The following is a 21,900-nucleotide window of genomic DNA, read 5'->3' on the forward strand; positions in this document are numbered from 1 at the left end:
AATTTAGATAGTTTGACTTCTCCTTCAGGCAGTAGTTTGAGGTCATATGTAAAGAAACCTAGCACTAGGAAATCTACATATCCAAATGGGAAAGTATTTTCTGTTTCTTGCTATAAAAGGATTCAGGGCGACACATAGCATCTTTGTCCCTGGTCTTGCAGTATTTAAGTAAGCTGTTTGTCGCCATTAAGGTACATCTTTCATCTTGCTTCTTCGTGAACCTGCTGTTGTCAGCTTGCTTCTTTTAAAAGGAGTCCTGTATTTGAATCCACACTCAAAGAATTTTTTTCCTCCTTGGGAATTTAAATTCTGCCCTAGCCACAAATCCACTCATGCTTCTAACTTGGAAAACTGTTTTGTTAGTTGCCATTTCCTCTGCAAGAAAAGTGCAAATATTTCAAGCTCTGCCTTGTATAGTTTTCCAAAGTGATAGAGTTAGTCTGAGACTGAATATCTCCTGTAAGTCGGAAGTAGTCCTAGATCTTGACGTTAGTCAAGCTATTTCATTTGGTAGTTTCTTGATCCTCAAAATAGGGGGAGAAGAGATGAATCATTCCTTGAATGCTCACAGGCAGCTGAGATAATGCTTAGAGGGAAACAAGGATGTTAGTACTTTCAGTCATATTTTTCATTTGCATCAGGGAAGAGGCATATTCAAGCAATTTCTGAATGGCTGGCCCATTGTGTCATGTTTTTCTTTAACTTTCAAAGGAAAGAAACCTGTTAACGCCCACATCACCACTACAAATACAGCTACTACTGTGGCCTTCCTTAACAGGATGACTAATTAGGCAATCTTAATAGGCCAGCTTCTTTACAAGCAGTAGAAACTGGACATCTCTTTCAGGATGAAGGATGGATTTGTTGCAGCCATCTTGCAGGTAATGTTACAACTTAGCACTTCCTTATAGGTTATCTTTCCATCCTCGTACAGCCTAGGAACTGATCATTTAGTCTAGACTACTGCAATAGTGAACTTAAAAAAAAAAAAAAAAACAATAGTACCATTAGTTAATAATTTGCCATAATAATAGATGTTGCTTTTGCAGTAACTCTGCTCACCCTGTCTATCCACACGGACTTTTTTGAGTCCAACACTGTGGTGGAGTACCCAGTTCTTACGTTGCTCACCTTTCCTTTTCTCATACAGGGCTTCAAGCTTGCTCAGGTCTGAATAGATTTGAGGAACCCTTTTGCTTGTGTCCTTCCCTCTGTTTACTGATGTTTTTCGTGTTTCACTGTTGCAGTCATCACATTTGGGTTATCCCTGCCAGGGTAGCCCTTGGCCGGCCCGAATACCAGAGGCTTAGTATTTCTGCGTCGGCTACTGTTGCTTCAGGACTGATGTCAGGTCAGTAGTATAAAGTAAGACAGCTGACGCCATTACATCAGTCTTTCTTGCCGTGGAGCCCGAAGCAGAAGCAGTTCGCACCAGTGTCGGTCGGCCGCTAACTGTGTTTCATTTACCAAATTGAATTTGAAGTCTTCTAAAGCTAAGTACCACATTGGGGATCCTTTTTTTTTTTTGCACTAACCGATGTCAGACAAAATTAATAGTTGTCTCACCTGTGGAAAGCAAGTACCACACAGAGACTTCCATTCTTACTGCATCAGTTGCTTAAGCCCAGACCACGACGTCCCCCATGGTCACTTCTGTGCTTTGTTCAGTGCTAGAACTATCCGTTGTCGGGCCCTTATTAGCTAGATATTTTCGCTTACAGTCCTCTAATTCCGATATGGCTTCAGTAAGCCATCTGACAGCAGATCTTCCAAAAAAAAGTAAAGATAACTACAGACCGCACAGGTCCAAATCTACCAACGATGCTTCCGTTAATTTAGTAGTCAGTTCTCCGGTCTTCAGTGAGGTGCTTTCGCAGCCAGATGCCCGCTTCTGTGGATTCGCAGGCCGCTACCGAGACCCTTTTGGAGTAAGGTATGTCACAAAACTCTTTTTCGATTAAGGATCCTGCGGTCGTCTCTACCTTGGATGGGTCCAGAGACACTGAACAGGCACCGGCTTTTGAGGTAGTCCTTTGCACTACCAATTCTCAACACAAACAGACGTCTTCTTTCTCGACTACTGTTCTTTCGAAAACGACCGAGTTTCTGAGGCCCAGGGTACGAACCACACCCAAGAAACAGACGACCCACTTTACACCACCAGCTTCATTACCTCAGTCTCGGGTGCTATAAATGGCTGCAGACCTTACTCATGCTGATCAGGAGAAGCCCAGGTACCCCCTCCTAAAGAAATAGATCTGTTCCCTGTGTTTCTGTCTAAACAAGAGTCAGGTGACTGATGCTTCTGAATATGAAGACATGCACCCCCTCTCTACTTATGAGGATTCTGATGCAGATGATTTCATCCCTTCAGCCTCTCCCCCAGAGGATTTTTCCTTTGGGGAAACCTGGCATACCTTAAGGGAACATTTCCAGTGGGAAAGTCAAGATTATCCTCAGCCTAAAAAGAGACTCAAGGATTTCCTAGATCTTCCACAGCAAAGACCCTTGCCCCGCCCACAGTCCTGGATGTTGTGGAGGATGTTTTCCTGGAATCCAGCTTGACTCCTGACACACTCCCTCCTGCACCCAGAAAACCGGACCGGTACTACAGAGTCCCTGACTCACACAAATTTCTTTTTAAAAATCGTACTGCTGACCCTGAGGTAATTTCTCAAGGGCCTAAAGGGATTAAAGCAACTTCTGCTAAGAAACCCACCCCCTCGGATAGGGATTCCTGAGCACTAGACAGATTGGGTAAAAAAGTATACACCTCAGCTACTCTTGCGATTAGGGCACTAAATTGTCAGTTCCATATACTAAAATTTCAGCAACATACCCTGCAACTCCTCAAACAAAAAATGTCTTCCTTTCCTGCTTGGGCAGCATCTAAAGAATTGCAAGAGTTAATGCATTCTGCAACTCTGGTAACTAAACACACCTTGCACTGTGGTTTTGATGCCCTAGAAGCTTTGTGCAGGGCAGCAGTCACTAGATCTGTGATTAGAAGGCATGCATGGCTTAAGGAACAACCCCTGCCAGACCATGTCAAATCTAAATTGCTGAATGCTCCCCTGCACAAAGAGAAGTTATTTGGCACTAAGGCAGAAGAGGACTTAAAAAAGATGGAAGAAAAAGCAAAATCTGTGCAAACAGTTAAGGATTTCTTACAGGTCCAGCCATCCAGGTTCAGCAGGCATTGTCACACCAAACACTGGTCCTTTCTTGCTTTGTCCAAACCAGTTCAGCATAGGCCCTGGGGAACCAGGCCCCCCAGACAGCAGCCGCAGGGATTGCAGAGATCTAAGCAGTGGACTACCTCCACTTCAAAACCAGGGAGTTCTAAGCCACCAAACATGAAAGATGCCATCCAGAGGGGGAAGAGGCCCATAATCGGGGTTGGAGGGATGGAAGGAATACTGCAACATGGAAGAGGACATCTGTGGTTATAAGATTTTACACAACTAATCTGTATGTCCTTCCATTCACATGTGGCAGTATTCTCACTTGTGGGAGAGTACCACAGCTCCAACAGGAGAAAGGGTGGAGGAAGAGGTAGCAGTTTCCAGAAAACCGTGGGGGATGGCTCTAGCAAATCCTGCTGTGGCTCTGGAGATTTTGTCCAATTTATAATGCTTGGTGAAAGCATGTACAGAGGACCATGTGACTACCTCTAGGATAGGTACCGTGTCCAGGCCTTTGAGAGAGACTCCTGAAGAGGCCACTGCTCTAGTAGAGTGTGCTTTAACAGTGTGCGGTAACTGTCTACCATGCAAGAGTAACAGAAGCTAATAGTTTTTGCATATCCAGCAGGATATTGTCTGTCTGGGTATGCGATATCTTGCTTGCAGGTAACCAGCATCTAGTCCAACTTCCAGAACTGTGACTTCCTCCAGTAGCTTCTGCTACCCCCCACCCCCCCACCCCCACAACACGTACACTTGGCCATTAGGACATCAGTAGTAATAGGGGTGTCAGCTGACACTATCTTATAATCTTCCTTGACCTAACTTGGATATGAAGCTTGCCACAGACAACAGAGCATAAGTGGATTTAAGAATAAGAGGAGTGTTACCCCCTTGACGAGATGTCTTACTCACGAGTTCCTAGTCTTTCTACTTAGGAATTGAGTTCAAAAAAGGAAGGGGTCTAGTTGGGATTTGAGAGGGATTATGAGGAGTAAGGTAGTGAATGATAGCCATCCCAGTTCCTTGATGCTTAAAAAGAGGATAATGGGGATGGGGGCATGGACAGCAGTGGTGACATTGGCAGCTGTGCTAAGTTTCTAACTCAGCTGTAGTATGCTCTTAAAACTGAATTCTATTGCAGTCCTTATCTGCGAGGTGACTGCCAGAGTATTAGCCTTGCTGGTGATGAGGTTTTCCAGTAGAACAGACTTTGCAGGATAACAGAGGTGAACCCTGCCATGGACTTGTATGCAGTCAGATTATAGTGCTTTGAACTGAGGACCAGGTAGCTGTTTCTAGAATGGATTTCGCACTAGGCTCATAAGAGGTTATTAGGCTAACCATTCTAGAGCCTCTCTGAGCTTAGCCATTTATGTCCCAATTGTCCATGCCCAAGGACTAGAACTGCTTTTGTGTATGTCTACAGTTTAGGGCATTTACAAGCTGCTCCTGTCCATAAGGGGCACAGGAGACAAACCAGGGTGAATTTGCAATTTCACAGTTATTGTTCCAATTGCATTTGAGTAGGTTTAGGGAAGAGCTCTGCTTCCCATGAATAGGGAGTCTAGTCTAGAGGTAATGTCAGAGACACACACCTGTCCCTTCAAAGTGCTTGCTTTTTTTTTTTGTCACAGACAACATTTAGATTGTTAAATCAAATGATTATAGTGCTGTTTTTATAAATGTGTAGCAGATATATATTAGGACTGTATTAGAGAATGTCTTGTAGGTTAGGCTTAGATTGTCCCATGGTATTCTGTAGGAAGAGTACAGCGTCAGGGATTTGAGGTTGTCCACACAGGGCATGTTATTTATAACCTGTATTGTTTTAGTGAGAAACCTGTATGGCCACTCCACCTTTTGCAAATGCCTGGTCAGGTACTTGGAAAAGGATGCTGGATACGTTGTACTAGTATTAGTCTAATGAGGGCCGACTGTATTGAGACTGTTTTCCTTAGATCTGGACGCCTTGCCCTTACTTAAAAGTTGTGCCACATAAAAGGATTTTCATACCAGCATGAACACATGGTAATCTAAGTTTAGTTTTAGGCCATGGCTCTGGCACCAGCTATTTTTCCATCAGACCCTTTTAGAGGATAGGAGGATATCTACATCTTTTGTAGATTCAGTGTTTGCGCCCATCTTAGTCATCAGCAAATTAGGTCAGCCAAAGGCCTATATTTGCCTTTACTTCAGAGAAGTATATTCTGAATAGGAGTAGTCCCAGTACCGAGCCCTGTTGGGACACTGCTACTTGCATGCTTTTTGGTGGAGGTGGATTCCTCCACCCCAAATTTGTGTGCCTATTTTGTGAACCATTTGGCTATCCATTTGTGATTTTTGTCTGCAATACCTTTCCTAGGTCAGGGTAGGCAGTATGCACCATTTCGCTCTTGTTCATGGCTCTAGTGACCTTGAAGACATCCACAAGGTTTAGTAGACATGACCTAACGTTAACTAAGCTAAACTGGGATGGATCCAGTGTTAGAAAATTTCCTGTATCTTTATCGGGTCCACATATCATGGCCTTGCATATAAGACTAGTCAAACTTCTGGATCTGTAGTTCCTTGGATCTATTGATGATCCCTTTTGTCTAAAGGGATTAGTGTTGAAGTTCTCTATTCCCTAAGGATGAAGCCTGTCTGGAGGCTGTGGTTGAATAGAGATTGTAGTGTTCTTTAGTGACAGTTCAAAGAGAAATGATCGAGGGTATTTCCTACGGGGTAAGTGGGGAAAATCCCCCTGAGGAAAGCTGTGGTAATTGTTTTGCTCTAGATTATGCTTTAACATGCCCTAGAGTAGGCTTTCTTTGGGCAGAGGAGGAAGAGTAGTAGTAACAGCAGGTACAATGCATGGGCCACTTAGATGTTTGCTTATTAACTAGCCTCCTTCACCTCTACCCCCTCCTTTTGCAAATGATAGAAAAAAATAACTTTGACTTTTTTCTGATTTTATTTATTTATTTTATGCAAGTAGAATCTCTTGTCTGTGCATCTCTAATGCATACTGAGTACTTTACCCCCCCCCCCCTCCATTTGTAGAAAACTGAAGCGGATGGCCTAATTCAGAGGGATGCTTATCACTACTTTTCTCTCTGGAAATGAATCTCCAGAAAGTCTTTTCATCCACCATGAGCTTTTCATTGGTGGTTCCTTCTTTAGAGTGCTTGGTGAAGGTGTTAATTTGGGCTTAGTTTCCAAATCTAGAGCCTGTTTTGGAGACAGGGTTGCAAGGATATTTTGGACTAGGTCCTCCCATTTGGAAGAGTCAGGTCCCTTTGTTAGAAGTGACTATAAGGATGGACCCATTCCTGTTATGTAAATTATAAGTGAGCATCATAAGTACATCTGTACACATGATGCTTGTCATCGTGCTGTGCCATTTTGTTCTGATTTTGATTTCTTGACTCACTGTAGTTGACTCGTATCCAGAAAATGGAGCTACTGTGGTACAGGTTTGGATAGAGGTGGGGGAGTCCAGCTGCCTGGCAAAGCTTTGATTGTGCGAGAAGTCCAAATTGCCTGCAACATTATTTTTAGTTTACTGAAGGTGATCCTGCTGCAGCAACATTGTCATTGTGTTGAGTACATTTCTGTTTCCATTTGATGTTGATGCAGTAAGCAGGAATTATGAAGAATATTAAATGAAGACAGTAAAACAATAAAGATGCCATTTTTACTCTGTCTGTTAAGCATAGTTAATTCAGAATTGTCTCATACTTCAACATTTTTTTCTGGTTGTAGCCAAAGCTGGAGAAGGACTGTGTTCCATTTTTTCTCCTTCATTTGTCCAGTGGGATGCTATGACGTTCTTTGCTGAAAGTGTTATTAGTCAGATGTTTCGAACCATGGACAAAGATGTAAGTACTCCTAAATATATCAACTTTTTAAAACTGTAAATACTAGTTTTCTCTTTAAGGATATTCATTGTGTTTAAACCTTGAATATTGCTATGTTTTACAAAGGAAATAAATACTTCTTCAAGCCAGGAAGCCAAAGATTAAATGTCCCATCTCCTTAACCGATTTTATATAGGTGGAATTTTAAGTGCAAGTGCTAAATTTCCTTGTACAATTAGTTTTGATATAAACATATGCTAAAGAGTAAAATTGTGAGAGAGCGCTTGCTATAGTTCTTGTGGCTGGATGCAGCATTATTTTTGTGGTGTGACTGTTGGTTGTAGTTTCATTTGCTAAAATGTAATTGTTGAATTTTTTATCCAAGTTGATTTGATTATTGTAGTGGATTAAAGTGTCATCTGCATCTTGACAGTTTGGAGATAGTTAAAACCAAAGTCATTTTGGAATAAAAGGAAAGTAAGGCAGATAGTGAAAATGGTTCAGTTTGGAAGTCATGATTGAAATAAAGCCGTATGCTATATGTGAAAGAGAAGGGAGTCACTTGGAAGAAAAAAGTAGGATTTAAGGCATTTATATTGGCTGTTGGTTAACAGTACTAAGCCTCTTGGGTATTAATGAAGTTAGTGACCGAGTTGCTGCACATGCAATGTGATGCCATACTGCCAGCGAAGAGCAAAAAAAAGTGGGGGATCTGATTTAAGAGAAATTAAAAAAAAAAAAATTGGTACATTGCAAGTATAAAACAGCAGATGTTATGTAGTCCAATCTTGCCTACATTCTTACCCGTGGGTTCGGAGCTAAACCTCTGCTCCGACTCTGCCATACTCTAGCTCGAAGTCTTCAATTGGCTCATGGCTAAGAGGTATCCCATGGTGCAATGCGCCTATTCCCCAGATCTTGTTTGCCGCTCGTACAGCTCAGACATGGTCTCGCTCTTGTCCGTGGCTGAGTACAAATTTACTACTTTTTGTTCAATTTAGTAGCTCCAAATGCTATTTTAATAGCTAGTGTGTGTGTATTTTTACTTTTAGCAGTTTAGTGTCTCTTCTGGTATCCCACTTTACCTGGTGTTTACAGGCTAGGCCCGTTTCAGTTAGAGGACCTAGTCCTCCCCCGGTTTTCCTGTTCTTTCTGTCGTTTACCAGTTTAATCCCCCTTGGCAGCGTTATTTTTGTGGTGTGACTGTTGGTTGTTCCCCTGTTGGGTTTTTTCTGGGCTAGGCCCGTTTAACGTAGAGGACCTAGTCCTCCCTGTGGTTACCTCGCGGTCTCTAGGCCGTTTGAGTTAGACGCTCATTCCCGCACTTCTTGTTTCTGTGGTGAAGGTGCCCCTACCGTTTTTCCTTGTATGTGTGTGTTCGTTTCAAAATGTCCAAGGAGTCTAAAAGAGCACAGGCCTTCGGGCTTCAAAAAGTGTGTTAGGTGTAACAATAAAATGACTCTGACAGATGGGCATTCTGTATGTGTGCATTGCTTGGGGGCTATTCATTTACAGGAATCCTGCTTGTTCTGTCATGCTTTTAGCCCCCGCGTGCTGCAAGAGAGGAAGAACAAGCTGATTTTGAGAGGATTGCTGAAACCATCTTTTGAAGAGGATTTGGAGAGAGCCTCCAGTTCAAAGTCTTCTCCCAAATCAGATAAAAAGTTGGATAAAAAGTCTTCTAAGAAGCGCTGTCCAGCTCCGTCAGTCTCCTTAGAGCCACCGGAGGAAATTAAGACAACTATAGCTTCTTCGGCTCCACTGGCTTCGGAGCCGATAGAAGGCAGTGTTTCTATGATGGCTACTTCAGCTCCAGGTTGATTGGACCCAAGGTCAGATGCGTCAGTTCAGAGACTGTCACCAGTTTTTCGACCGGTCTCCCCTACTCGTAGGTCTCCCTCTATAGGGAGGTCCAGATCCCCGACCATGTCCTCCAGGACACTTTCCGATGACGATGTCGATAGAGTGGTGAAGAAACTGCTTCAGTCATCGGTGCTGGCTAAATTGCTTTCGGCTCCAGAGCCTGTCCCCTCTTCATCTTTGGCTTTTCCTCCTCCAGACCTTTCTTCGGAGCCAGAGCTGTCTGTTCCGTCTGATGCCTCGAGATCAGCTCCAGTTGCCCCTTCTGGCGCCTCTGCTCCGATCTCCACTCCGACCCCGTCGGCGCCGTCCGCGGAGTCCAGGGTCCACAGCTCTCCGGTTGAGGCAGAGAGGGAGATACTGGGTTAATCTTCTTCGGCTCCCATCTGCCTCCTCAGCGCTTCGGCTCAGTTGAGCATGGAACTGACATTGGCTTCGGACCTTATTTCTTCTGCTCCGAGGTTGTCTTCCGTGGTTAGTTGACCTTCAGAGCTGTGGGGATCAGCCTTCAAGGTCATGAGGAATGTGCTGGTCAGGTCGTCAGCTGCATCCTATGGTACCGACACTCTTTTCCCCCTCCAGCACCGATATCATTATCAGATCATCCTCTCTCTAGGGACAGTGGAGACCTAAGGCCTCAGGATACCTCCATGAGTGGTCCCCAACTTTCTGAAGCCTCCCTGGGTTTTTTTACCTGAGGAGCCACCTAGAAAGAGAGTGTGGAAGAGGAAGCACATTGACTCCCAAGATGAGTCCCTCACATCTGACACCTACCTCGAAGAGTCAGAGGGGTCCCATAAGTCGTCTTCTGACTATCTCTTTTCCAGATATCTTGGAAATACTGAGACAGAGGCGACTGGCCATCTAAAGCCCCTTCTGAGGAGGAGTCAGTGTTCCTGAAGGCCTTTGGTTCCCAGCCCTCCACCTCTTGGGTTTCTCCCTTGTTCAGTGAACTCCTGGACCTCATTTGTCGAAAGGAGTGGGAAACTCCAGACATTGTGGAACCGGTCCCTAGAAGACCCAACAAGTTTTTGTCTGTTCTCCTTGATAGAGAATTTCTTTCAAAAGGCATTGCAGTAGATGCCATGGTGGTGGTAGCAGCCTCCAAGAAGGAACTTGCAGAAACTTCATCTACCGTCCATCCCCCTAGCAAGGAGTCCAGGCTATGGACAGATATGGGAAGCGTGTGTTCTCTTCAGCGGCCTTTACACTGTGGTCACTGAACTACTTATTGCATTTTACACTGCTCCAAAGAGATCTAAAGGAGTTTGGGAGATTCTCTACAGGTAACTTTTCTGATGTTTTGGCTCAAAGTCAATGCACAGATGTCTATCCTAAATTCTATTGCTAACTCCTCCATGAGGCTGATCTCGTACGCAGCCGATGGAGCGAGCAGGGCTTCGGGTTCTGGAGTTTCTGTTAGGAGATGCTCTTGGATGCGCCTGTGCAACCTCGCGGAGGCCTTCAAGCCTACCTTCACTAATGCACCCTTTAATGGTTCATCCTTATTTGGAACCAAGGTGAAGGATACTTTTACTAGGTGCGAGCAGGAAGGAAAACTCTGTCTGCCGTGGGAGTCCATTTTTCCATGCCTTCTAGACCTTATCCCAAGGGCCAGAAGGGTAGGAAAATATGGTTCAGAAAATCGCAGAGGATTTTTCAGGACGCACAGAGTGATTCCCCCTCCAGAGGCAGAGGAGGGGGTGGAAATTCAGCTAGACGCCACCCTAGAGGCAGGGGAGGCCCGCGTAACCAGGGGGGACCTTGATTCCTTTCGTGACTCCCCCTACCAGTGCTCCTGAGAGGAGGCCCGACTGCGCGTCTCTGGAGCCAGTCGGACGTCGCATTTCTCTATACTCAGAAGCCTGGCGAGACATCACCCAAGACTAGTGGGTATTACAGATAATTTCCAGAGGTTATCACATTCTTTCTTTCGTCTCCTCCTCCAAACAAAAGAATCCTAGAAGTTCCACTCAGTCAAAGGGATTCCGCAACCTTAGAATTTCAAAAGTTGCTGTTAAAAGGAGCCATCCAGCCCGTCCACTCAGACCAAGTAGGATTAGGGACTTACTCCAGATTCTTTTTGGTGCTGAAAAGAACAGGGGACCTGAGACCCATTTTGGATCTCAGCCGTTTGAACCTTCATGTAGGGAAGTCCAAGTTCCGCATGGTCACGTTAGTCAATTCTCCCGTTATTAGGGAAAGATGTGTGGATGTGCTCCATCGACCTCAAGGACGCTTGCTATCCTATAAAAATGGACAGGGCATCCAGAAGTCACCTACGCTTCCGCCTGGGATCCAGTCATTTTCAGTTTTGCGACCTGCCCTTTGGTCTCACCACAGTCCCCAGGGTGTTCACCAAATGCATGGCAGTGGTAACGGCTCACTTGAGATGTATGGGATTCCAAGTGTTTCTGTACCTGGACGACTGGCTCCTGTCTGCCACCACCAGGCATCTACTACTACAGACCAGGGACGCCACTATTGCACTGTGCCAAAGTCTGGGAATCACCTTGAATTGGGAAAAGTCTGCATTGTTACCCTCGCAGTGTGTCACCTTTATCGGCGCCGAATTAGACACAGTGCTCATGAAGGTTTACCTGCCAGAAGAGAGAATTCAGGTTTTACAGCAACAAGTCAACGCTCTACTACCACTGAAGAAGGTCAAGGCAAAAGTGTTCCTCCAGCTGTTAGGTACCATGGCTGCCGCGATTATGCTAGTCCCTCTTGCAAGACTTCACATGGGGATTCTTCAGTGGCTACTTTTTGCCCATTGGTCTCTTCAGCACCTTCCTCTCTCCCATCTTATTGTGATAACTGACAGGTGCAAGCAGGATCTGCACTGGTGGCTTCAGACCAGCAATCCCAACATGGGTATGCCTTTTGTTCTTCCTCCGATTGCCACTGTGACCACGGATGCCTTTCAGATCAGGTGTGTGGGGGGGGGGGGCATTATCTCGGCAGGACTGTCCAAGGCACGTGGCAGGAACACGAGATCCATTTGCATATCAATGTCTTAGAGATGAGAGTGGTGCTGTTACCTTTGTAAGCACTTCACAGCTTTCTTCCTCTTGGGACAATTGCAATCCACTCGGGCAACATGTCTGTGGTCTGGTATCTGAACAAACAGGGAGGAACCAGGTCGTATCCCCTTTGCAGAGCGGCTCTTAGAGTGTGGCAGTGGACAGTATCTTCCCAGCACTTTCTAGTAGCAATGCACATTCCGGGAAAGTCCAACGTGATTGCCGACAGGCTGAGCAGAGCTATTCTGATACCTCACGAGTGGTCCCTGAACGAACAGGTGACGGAACATATTTTCCATAGATGGGGTCAGCCTTGCTGCGATCTATTTGCCAGCTCCCTCAGTGCCAAATACAGCAGCTACTTTCACCCTTATTCCCCCGGAAGGGGAAACACGCAGGGACACTCTAGTTCACAACTGGCCCTTCGGTCTTCTCTATGCCTTCCCTCCAATTCCCCTGATAACGAAGGTTATTCAGAAAGCAGTCTTTGGGAAGCAAAATTATACTGATTGCTTCACATTGGCCTCGTCCGATCTGTTTCCCCTTTCTTCACCCTTATCTAATGGACGAGCCGTGGATTCTGGACCCTGAGCCGGATCTGTTGACTCTTATGTCAGGGCAGTTACACCCCTCCATCCAAACCCTCAGGTTGACAGCATGGCTGCTCCAATTCCGTCCCTAGTCAGGCTTCATGATTTTTCACTGGAGGTGGTACATATTCTGTCTTCCTCCCACAAGCCTTCTACTAGGAAGATTTAATCCAGTAAGTGGCAGAGATTTTCCATTTGAGCTCATGAAAGACAGATTGATCCCTATACAGCTCCCATCTCATCGATTTTAGAGTTTCTATCTCAACTCTTTAGTCAGGGATCTGTTGCGGCAACTATTAAAGTACAGTTGGCAGCCATTTCTACTTTTCATGTTGCTAATGAACCCAATATAATGGCGCATAGACTTTGTAGGGCCTTTCTCAAAGGGACTATGCTACTACGACCTCCGATCTTTGATCCTGTTATGCCATGGGACCTTAATTTTGTGCTACAGCAGCTTACCTCTCCTCTTTTTGAGCCCGCGGCAACCTGTCACCAAAATTTGTCTTGGAAGACGCTCTTTTTGATGGCCATTACTTCAGCTAGGCGGATCTCTGAACTCCAAGTTTTATCATTCTGGCCCCTTTACTTGATATTTCACAAGGATAGGGATGTCCTTCAAGGATGCATCTGCAGTCATAACAAATGGGTTGTCCTGTCGTCAGGCAGCCCTTCGGTCGGCCGGATTCCAAAGTCTAGGTCCGGCTTCGGCTGATGTCGCACTTCACCCGACGTCATCTCTGCTGGTCTTCGGGTATAAAGGCATCAGCCGACGCCATTTTCCTCAGTCTTTCTTGCCGCGTGGCGCCCGAAGCAGAAGCTGTTCGCAAGTGCCGGTCGGTCAGATCCAGAGATTACTACTACCGAATACTACTTCGAAGACTTCTAAAAGCTAAGTACCCGTTGGGGACTCTTTCTTGCCTCAGCCGATGTCAGAAAAAGTAAATAACTGTTTAACTTGTGGGAAACAAATACCTCATAAGGATTTCCACTCTTACTGCCTACCTTGTTTAGGCCCAGACCACGACGTAGCAGCCTGTTTAGCCTGTGCTTCCTTCAACCGACGAACGCTTAGGCGTCGGTCGGAGTTTGGTGAACAGTTTTTCGGCTCAGATTTTGCGTACATTATGCCGTCGGATCCTCCGACTACCCAAATTGTTAAAAAACGCAAAGAAAGACCGACACTCGCTGTCCGCGGTTTCGGCCGAAACCACGGTTAAGCAAGCCGCGAGTGTCTCTGTTTCGGCCGAAACCGAGAAAACGGGTCAATCTTCAGCCGAATCCATGACTACTACTGAGGCTCCTGCTACCTTAGTTGAATCGGCCTCTGAAGTATTGCCTACTACTGTGGTTCCTACTGAATTATCAGACACCATCCCTTTGGATGTCTCTACCCCAGCACGTGGTGCTGCTAGGCCTCCTGCAGCCATGTCTATAAAGGCCTTTGCCAGGGCTAAAGCAGCCAAAACTGTTAAATCAGTGCCTGTTAAGACCCCCTCACATAGGCCCACTTCTAGTTCACAAATGCTTACTCTGGCAGAGGATTTAATGTCCTTAATTAGGGGATCCCAGTCTCACCCAGACAGGGCCTCTCAGCCTCCAGAAAAGAGACCTAGAGCAGAGCCCCCCGAGCCAGTGTCCTCTGATGATTCTTCGGATGACTCAGACATTACAGATCAGCCAGAGGCTCCTTTTTCTACTTATGAAGATTCCGATGCTGAAGAATCCATTCCATCTGCCTCTCCACCAGAGGAATTTTCCTTCGGTGAAACCTTACATGCCATGAGAGAACAATTCCAATGGCAGGGACAAGATTTCTCAGATTCTAGAAAAAGGCTTAGGACCTTTCTGCACTTACCACAACATAGGCCCTTAGCTATACCTCCAGTTCTGCCTGTTGTGGATGATGCATTTAATGATGTTTGCACTGCTCCTGATACTTTACCTCCAGCCCCTGCCAAACCAGATAGATTTTACAGGGTGCCAGACACTCATCACCACCTATACAAGGCCCCACTTGCAGATCCTGAGACTATATCCCAGGGGCATAAGGCAGTAGCTTCGACCTCAGCAAAAAACCCTCTCCCTTCTGAAAGGGAATCCAGGTCCTTAGAGAGATGGGGGAAAAAAGTTTACACCTCTGCTACTCTCTCAGCTAGAGCTTTAAACTGTCAGTTTCACATGATCCAATACCAAGAGTTTATGCTTGATCAGTTAACTAAGAAGCTGTCCTCTGATGACTCCTTAGATAAGAAATATGTTTTAGAAATGGTGAATAACATTCAGCAGGTTAGTAACCATTCTTTAAAATGTGGCTATGATGCACTGGAGGCTTCATTTAGATCAGCCATGACTGGCACAGTGATAAGAAGGCATGCATGGTTGAAGGAACAGGTTTTGCCGGATCATGTTAAAACAAAGCTGTTAGATGTTCCTATGGATAAGGCCAGTCTATTTGGTACACCTGCTCAGCAAGTAATGAAGAAAATGGAAGAGAAGGCAAAATCTGTACAAACAGTTAAGGATTTCTTACAGGTTCAGCCCCAAGGTTTAGCAGGAACTGGCCTGCCAAAATTGGTCCTTTCCAGACTCCTCAAAATCTCAGAGGCAGGAATAGACGCTCTAGAGGCAGAAATCAATCCAGAGGAGGTGCCTATAGAGGACGCCAGTGGCAAGGCAATAACCAGAGGCACAGACACAACCACTGCCACTGCAACAGGACAATCACAGTGACTTGACTCTGACACCGCCTACTAGGGAGCAAATAGCAGCACCTTTAGGCGGAAAGTTAGCCTTATTTTCAAAAAATTGGCACTATATCACAAAAGACAAGTGGATTTTGCAAACCATTGACCAAGGATACAGGTTCCACTTCCACACCTTACCAGTAAAAAGAGGAATGCCAAACCTACCTCCAAATCAAAAAACAGAACCTCTAAAGCAGATAGCTCAATTAACAAAGATGAGAGCTGTGGAAAGAGTACCAATAACACAACAGGGCAAAGGATTCTACTCCAGACTCATCCTAGTACCAAGAAAAGAGAAAAGTTGGAGACCTATTCTCGACCTGTCCGCCTTAAACACATACATCATTGTACCAAAATTCAAAATGCTGACCCTACAGCAACTTCTTCCCATGCTGGGCAAGGAGTGTTGGCTGGTAACTCTAGATCTCAAGGAGACATACCTGCACGTCCCCATATGACCAAATTGCAGAAGATACCTCAGATTTCTTGCAGGATCAGAGCATTATCAATTCTCAGCATTGCCCTTTGGCTTATCTACTGTGCCCAGAGTATTCACAAAATGCCTGGCATCAGTAATCGCTCATTGCAGGCTACAGGAATCCAAATTTATCCATACCTGGACGACTGCCTGTTACAAGCGGACAACAAAAGCAAGCTGACAACAGATTTACAAAGAGTCATTTGCTTACTACAAGCCCTGGGATACACAGTCAATTTAAAAAAGTCAAGACTGATACCATCCCAGACAAGAACATTCTTGGGTACGGAATTGGACACAGTAAAACAAATGGCATTCTTAACTGCAGAAAAACAAGCACAACTCCCTCTTTACTTCTTGGCATTAACAAAGCAGCACAAACTAACAGCAAGAAAAGTACTGCAGGCCTTGGGCTTCATGGCATCATGCATAATCCTGGTCCCCCATGCCAGACTGCATATGAGAACTACAGTGGTACCTAAAGAATTTATGGTCTCAACACAGGCACAGCTTAGAAACCGAAATCCCACTAATCCCATGCCTGAAACAAGAGTTCCTATGGTGGGCTCAAGCATGCCAGTCAAACCCAGGCTTGCCCTTCCACAACTTTCAAGCAAACCAAACCATCACAATGGACGCCTCGGACCTAGGCTGGGGGGCGCACATGTTGGACAAGTGCATACAAGGATTGTGGACTCCAGACCAGCTGCACCTGCACATAAACCAAAAAGAAATGCTGGCAGTAAAACTAGCAATCCAGAAATTCAGACCATTCCTCAAAGAAGGCCATTTAATGATAAGGACAGACAACACCACAGTCATGTGGTACATCAACAAACAGGGAGGGACTCATTCATACCCCCTATGCAGAATGACTCTGGACCTGTGGAATATGGCTCTGAGCTACAACATCCAGTTACAGGCAATATTTGTGCCGGGAAAAGAAAACACCCTAGCAGACATGTTAAGCAGAACCACCTCGGATGCTCACGAATGGATGCTACACCCAGACATCTTCAAGGCCATCACAAAGAAATGGGGAATGCCAAAAATAGACCTATTCGCATCCCCACTCAATCACCAGCTCAAAAAATTCTGCACAAGGACATGCCACCCACTAGCATGGAAGGTGGACTCTCTATCCTTCAGTTGGAAAGGCCTGACAGCATATGCATTTCCACCTCTTCCTTTGATGCACAAGGTACTACTGAAAATCAAAGAGGAACGTCCAAGGATAATTCTGATAGCTCCGAATTGGCCAAGACAACACTGGTATCCTTTGCTGAGGAGCATGTCTCAGGGGAGAATGTGGCCAATACCCCTGATGCCTTTGATGTTAACTCAGAACAACTACAACATCATGCACCCAAACCTAAAAACCTTGCAACTGACTGCCTGGAACATCACATAACAGCTACTAACCCAGACTTATCCCAAAGGGTCAAAGACATTATCCTTGAAGCCCGCAGACCTTCAACAAGAAGGAACTATGCAGGAAAATGGAAAAGGTTTGTCATTTGGAGTACTGAAACAGGAAAAGATGTCTCGAACATAGATATTGCTAACATCCTGGAGTACTTGGCAGAGCTTCTACATACGGGCCTGTCCTATTCCTCCATCAAGATACATGCATCAGCTATTTCCATGAGAATACAGCTTCAATCCACCTGTCTTTTCGCATCCTCTACTCAGGCAATTCCTCAGAGGGATCAAGAATGTAAAACCTCCTAGGAAACCACCATTACCAGCATGGGACTTGAACTTTGTGCTAGAAAAATTGACACTCCCTCCATTTGAACCAGCAGCAACAGCAGATCTTCAACACCTATCATGGAAAACTGCTTTCCTACTGGCAATTACTTCAGCAAGGAGGGTTTCGGAACTACAGGCCTTAATGGCAGTGCAACCCTTCCTAATCTTCCATCAAGATAGTGTCCTTGAGAACTAATCCTACATTTATGCCTAAGGTGGTATCCAGAGTGTCTTTAAACCAGGCAATCCACCTACCTACCTTCTTTCCCAATCCACAGAACAGGGGGGAAAGGCTGCTACATACCTTGGATGTACATAGACAGTTACGCTACTACCTGGACAGAACCAAAAGTAACAGAAAAACTGACCAGCTTTTAGTAGCCTATGCAACAGGAAGGGAAGGAAAAGCAATTTCCAAACAGACAATTTCCAAATGGATAGGAAATTGCATAAGATTCTGTTACTCCTACCATGGAAAACCAGTTCCACAGAACATAAGACCTCATTCAACAAGGGCTACAGCCACTACCACAGCTTTCTTACGCGGAGTGGCAACCAAGGACATTATTGAGGCGGCTACTTGGACCTCCGTGCATACATTTGCCAAGCATTATAATTTACCTCTATACTCTAGATCCCGAGCAGGGTTTGCCACTGCTGTATTGCAAGGGATCCTAACTACACCATAATTCTTCTTCCTCCTCCCCTAGTTTGGCTATGGTATTCTACCCATTTGTTATGACTGCAGATGCATCCTTGAAGGACGTAGTACAGTTTTGTACCTACCATAAATGTAGATGTCCGAACAGGATAGCATCTGCAGTCAGGATTACCCACCCTCCTTCCCCTCTGTGGTACTCCTAGGGTATTTACCCTCCTAATAGCTAGCTGGGAGGGAGTCTCTTATGGTGTATTTGTTTGTATATATGTACATACATGCTTATTTTTTGTGTTTGCCTTCTACTATTTTGGAAACATTGGCATTTATCCAAAATTTAGCTTTCCTAGAGGGCAACTGGCATCTGGGGCAAGAAACACTGAGGAAAATGGCGTCGGCTGATGCCTTTATACCCGAAGACCAGCAGAGATGACGTCAGGTGAAGTGCGACATCAGCCGAAGCCGGACCCAGACTTTGGAATCCGGCCGACCGAAGGGCTGCCTGACGACAGGACAACCCATTTGTTATGACTGCAGATGCTATCCTGTTCGGACATCTACATTTATGGTAGGTACAAAACTGTACTTTTCGCTAAGACCTAATCCTTCCTTTATGTCCAAGGTTGCTTCAGTGGTGAACCTCAACCAGTCTATTGAGTTGCATGTGTCTTTCCCTGGATTCTGTAACAAGGCAGAATTTAAGTTTCATCAGCTGGATGTCCATAGACCATTACGTTTTATTTACATAGAACAAAAGATTTTAGAAAATCTGACCAACTTTTTGTCTCCTTTTTGTAAAACAGACTAGGGACTTCAGTTTCCAAAGTAACTCTGTCCAGATGGATTTCTACCTGCATTTCCTTCATTTATACTTCAAATGACAAGGAATTACCCTTCAAGGTAAAAGCTCACTCTACACGTTCAGTGTCTACTTCTACTGCCTTTCAGGCTAGGATGTTTATGAATGATATTTGTGCTGCAGCTACTTGGGCATCTCTTCACACCTTTATTACTCCTTACAAATTGGATCTGGTATCAAGGGGCAGATCATCATTTTGTTCCACAGTGCTCAGGAGTATTTTCCAGTGAGCCGCCCAAGGTTTTGCTGCTAGGGACGCTGTCCCACAGGTAAGAATGTAGGTGAGATTGGACTACATAACATCAAGAAGTTATGTAGTCACCATAGCGTTCGCTGTATGTAGTCCATCTCGCCTCACATTCTTACTAATCCACCCACCTACCCCCTCCTGGAGGACCTAAAGGTCAAGTCTCTGGTTTCAGCACTCCTTGATAGGTTGAGTTTGTTCTTCCTCTCAACGTGTTTGTGTGTGTGTGGATGTAAGCTCACTGCAAACAAGATTTGGGGAATAGGAGCATTGCACCATGGGATACCTCTTAGCCACGAGCCAGTTGAAGACTTCGAGCTAGAGTATGGCTGAGTCGGAGCTGAGGTTCGGCTCCGAACCAACGGGTAAGAATGTGAAACGAGATGGACTACATACATCGAACGTTATGGTGAGTACATAACTTGTTTTGTACACTACAAAGATGAGATGAGAAGAAATAATTTTTAGATTTTGGTGTGTTAAAAGGCGAAAACAGTTTAGACTTTGTTAAAACCAAAATAGACTAGGATCACTCAAAATATCTAATGAAAGATTGTCCGTTAAATTTATTTTTTGTAGATAGAAAGTAAGGTTAAGGGTGGAGTTATTCTGGTGCACTTTGTTTCTTGGTATGGGAAAGAGGAGCTATTGTGACCATTGTGGAAACTGGGAAAGAAGTTTATATTTCAAAGGAACCATTTTTGTAGACCATTTTTTCTGAATGTCATCTAGAATGACTTTTTTTCCTGCAGCTAGTAGTTGGGGTGAAATAAGAATTTGCTTAGCCATGGTGCATAAGATCTTGAGAGCAAGCGCTTTTTAAATCTGTGGAATTTGAGAGCAGTGGAAGAGGAGGAAGACTTGGGTGAGCAACCTGCTTGATTCAAGAAAGGTAAGGTGGTTATGTACTGCTTGGTTAGTACATAATTGTAAAACAATGAGTAAAAAGGTCACACAGGAAAACCAGTTGGTTAAAAGACACAAAAAGAAAAATCTAGTAAAGCTAAACTTTCCACTGTGTAATACCTTAAATCTCTTGTATCAGAGGCAACATGAGATGTATGCAAATTATCCTTTAAGGATATTGGGTGTTTCAGCCAAATGGCAATTCTGAATGTCCATGACTTTTTCTTTTACTTTTATGTCCATTTATGGACAGTTTCAGGCCAATAAAGCCAAGCCCCTCTAGCTGTGAGCATGCATGTTTCTGCTTTCTTATGGCATCATCAGTACAGCATAAGACGAATGTTTGACTTTTGGAAATGCGTGATATCCATAAACATAACGGTGTCTACAAAATATCCAAACTAAACAGAAGGGTGTCTGCAAAATAACCCAAATAACTAACTAAAACAATTTAGTTTGTTAGTAGGGATATTTTGTAGACACCCTTATGTTTATGGATATCAGTTGGGTATGACAACCCTGTGTTTCCAAAAGTCAAACATCCCTTTTTATGCTGTGCTGATGATGCCATAAAAAGGCAGAAACATGCATGCCCACAACTAGAGGGGTTTGGCATTATTGGCCTGAAATTGTCGAAATAGATTTAAAAGTAAAAGAAAAAGCCATGGACATTCAGAATTGCCATTTAGCTGAAACACCTGATATTCCTAAAGGGTCATTTGCATATATCCCATGTTCCCTCTGAGTACATAATTGTCTGAGAAGAGTAAACATGTCAACATTACCGATGGGAAAGAATATTTAGTCATACTTGATGTATATAGTGTACAGTGTGTATGATTGTTCTAAACTGTAAATACTTGAAATGTGTGATTTCTCTGTAATGGATGCTTTCTTGGCTAACTTGGCCTAGACTCTTTTTTTTTTTTTTTTTTTTTTTATGTTTTCTTGAAATATTTTACATTGAAAAGGGTAGCGTTTACGTTTACTGTTTACACAAGATTTAGGTTCGTATTGCTGTGTAGCAACCTGATGAGTTAAATGACAGAAAGATGAGTGTTTAACCATTTCTCAAAGATGCCTTTTGCATGTTTTGTGTAGTTTTTATTTTTAGTGTTTGATAATGCCTTTTAGTTTACTGAAATATATAAAAGCTTTTGAAATTTTTTGGAAATTGATGGTAGGAAGAAAGCAGTAGCTGAAGTGGTGAGAGGTTATATGCAAGTTGGTCCTTATTCATGAATGGAAATGAGTACTTAGACTGTTTAAGTATGGACAAGGGTTTATGATTATATATGACTCTAGAGAGAAAGAAGAGTGGAGCCAAAACTTTTGACAGTAGACCTGCATGATCTGTACAGGGATCTACTTCATGTAATCCTAAAACCGCTTACTCGAAATTCAGAAAGGTGAGACCACTTTATTGAAATGGAATATTATCCAACACCCATAGCATAGCATTGCAGTGTCACTATGGGAAACTAACCATTGGGCCACTATGGTGAACTTTGCTCTTTTCTCCGCTGTAATGTGAACTCTGAGTTAGTGTATTTAGTTGGGAGGGTGGAGGGGGCACAGCCCACTACATGGGTGAGTTTGATTTGCTTTGTTTTGCTGGACAATTGTTTAGTTTCCCGGAGTGACATTGTAATGTTCCAGGTGTTCAACAATATTCCATTTCGATAAAGTGGTCTCGCCATTCTGAATTTCGAGTAAGTGGTTTTGCGATTTGTATAAAGTAGATCCATGTATA

General features: G+C 44.2%; 1 protein-coding gene across 2 annotated transcripts in view; it reads left to right on the forward strand.

Moving 5' to 3' along the window:
* The window catches only part of XPO5 (exportin 5), a 2,857,558-nt gene that overhangs the window by 890,391 nt on the left and 1,945,267 nt on the right, over positions 1-21,900 (forward strand). For both annotated transcript variants that reach the window (XM_044060355.1, XM_044060360.1), the window contains exon 13: positions 6,933-7,048. In XM_044060355.1, the coding sequence (XP_043916290.1) occupies positions 6,933-7,048 (116 nt within the window). The remainder of the gene's footprint in view (positions 1-6,932; positions 7,049-21,900) is intronic.

This window comes from Protopterus annectens, chromosome 1.part0, assembly GCF_019279795.1.
Source record: "Protopterus annectens isolate FY-2018-M chromosome 1.part0, PAN1.0, whole genome shotgun sequence".
Taxonomy (NCBI): domain Eukaryota; kingdom Metazoa; phylum Chordata; order Ceratodontiformes; family Protopteridae; genus Protopterus; species Protopterus annectens.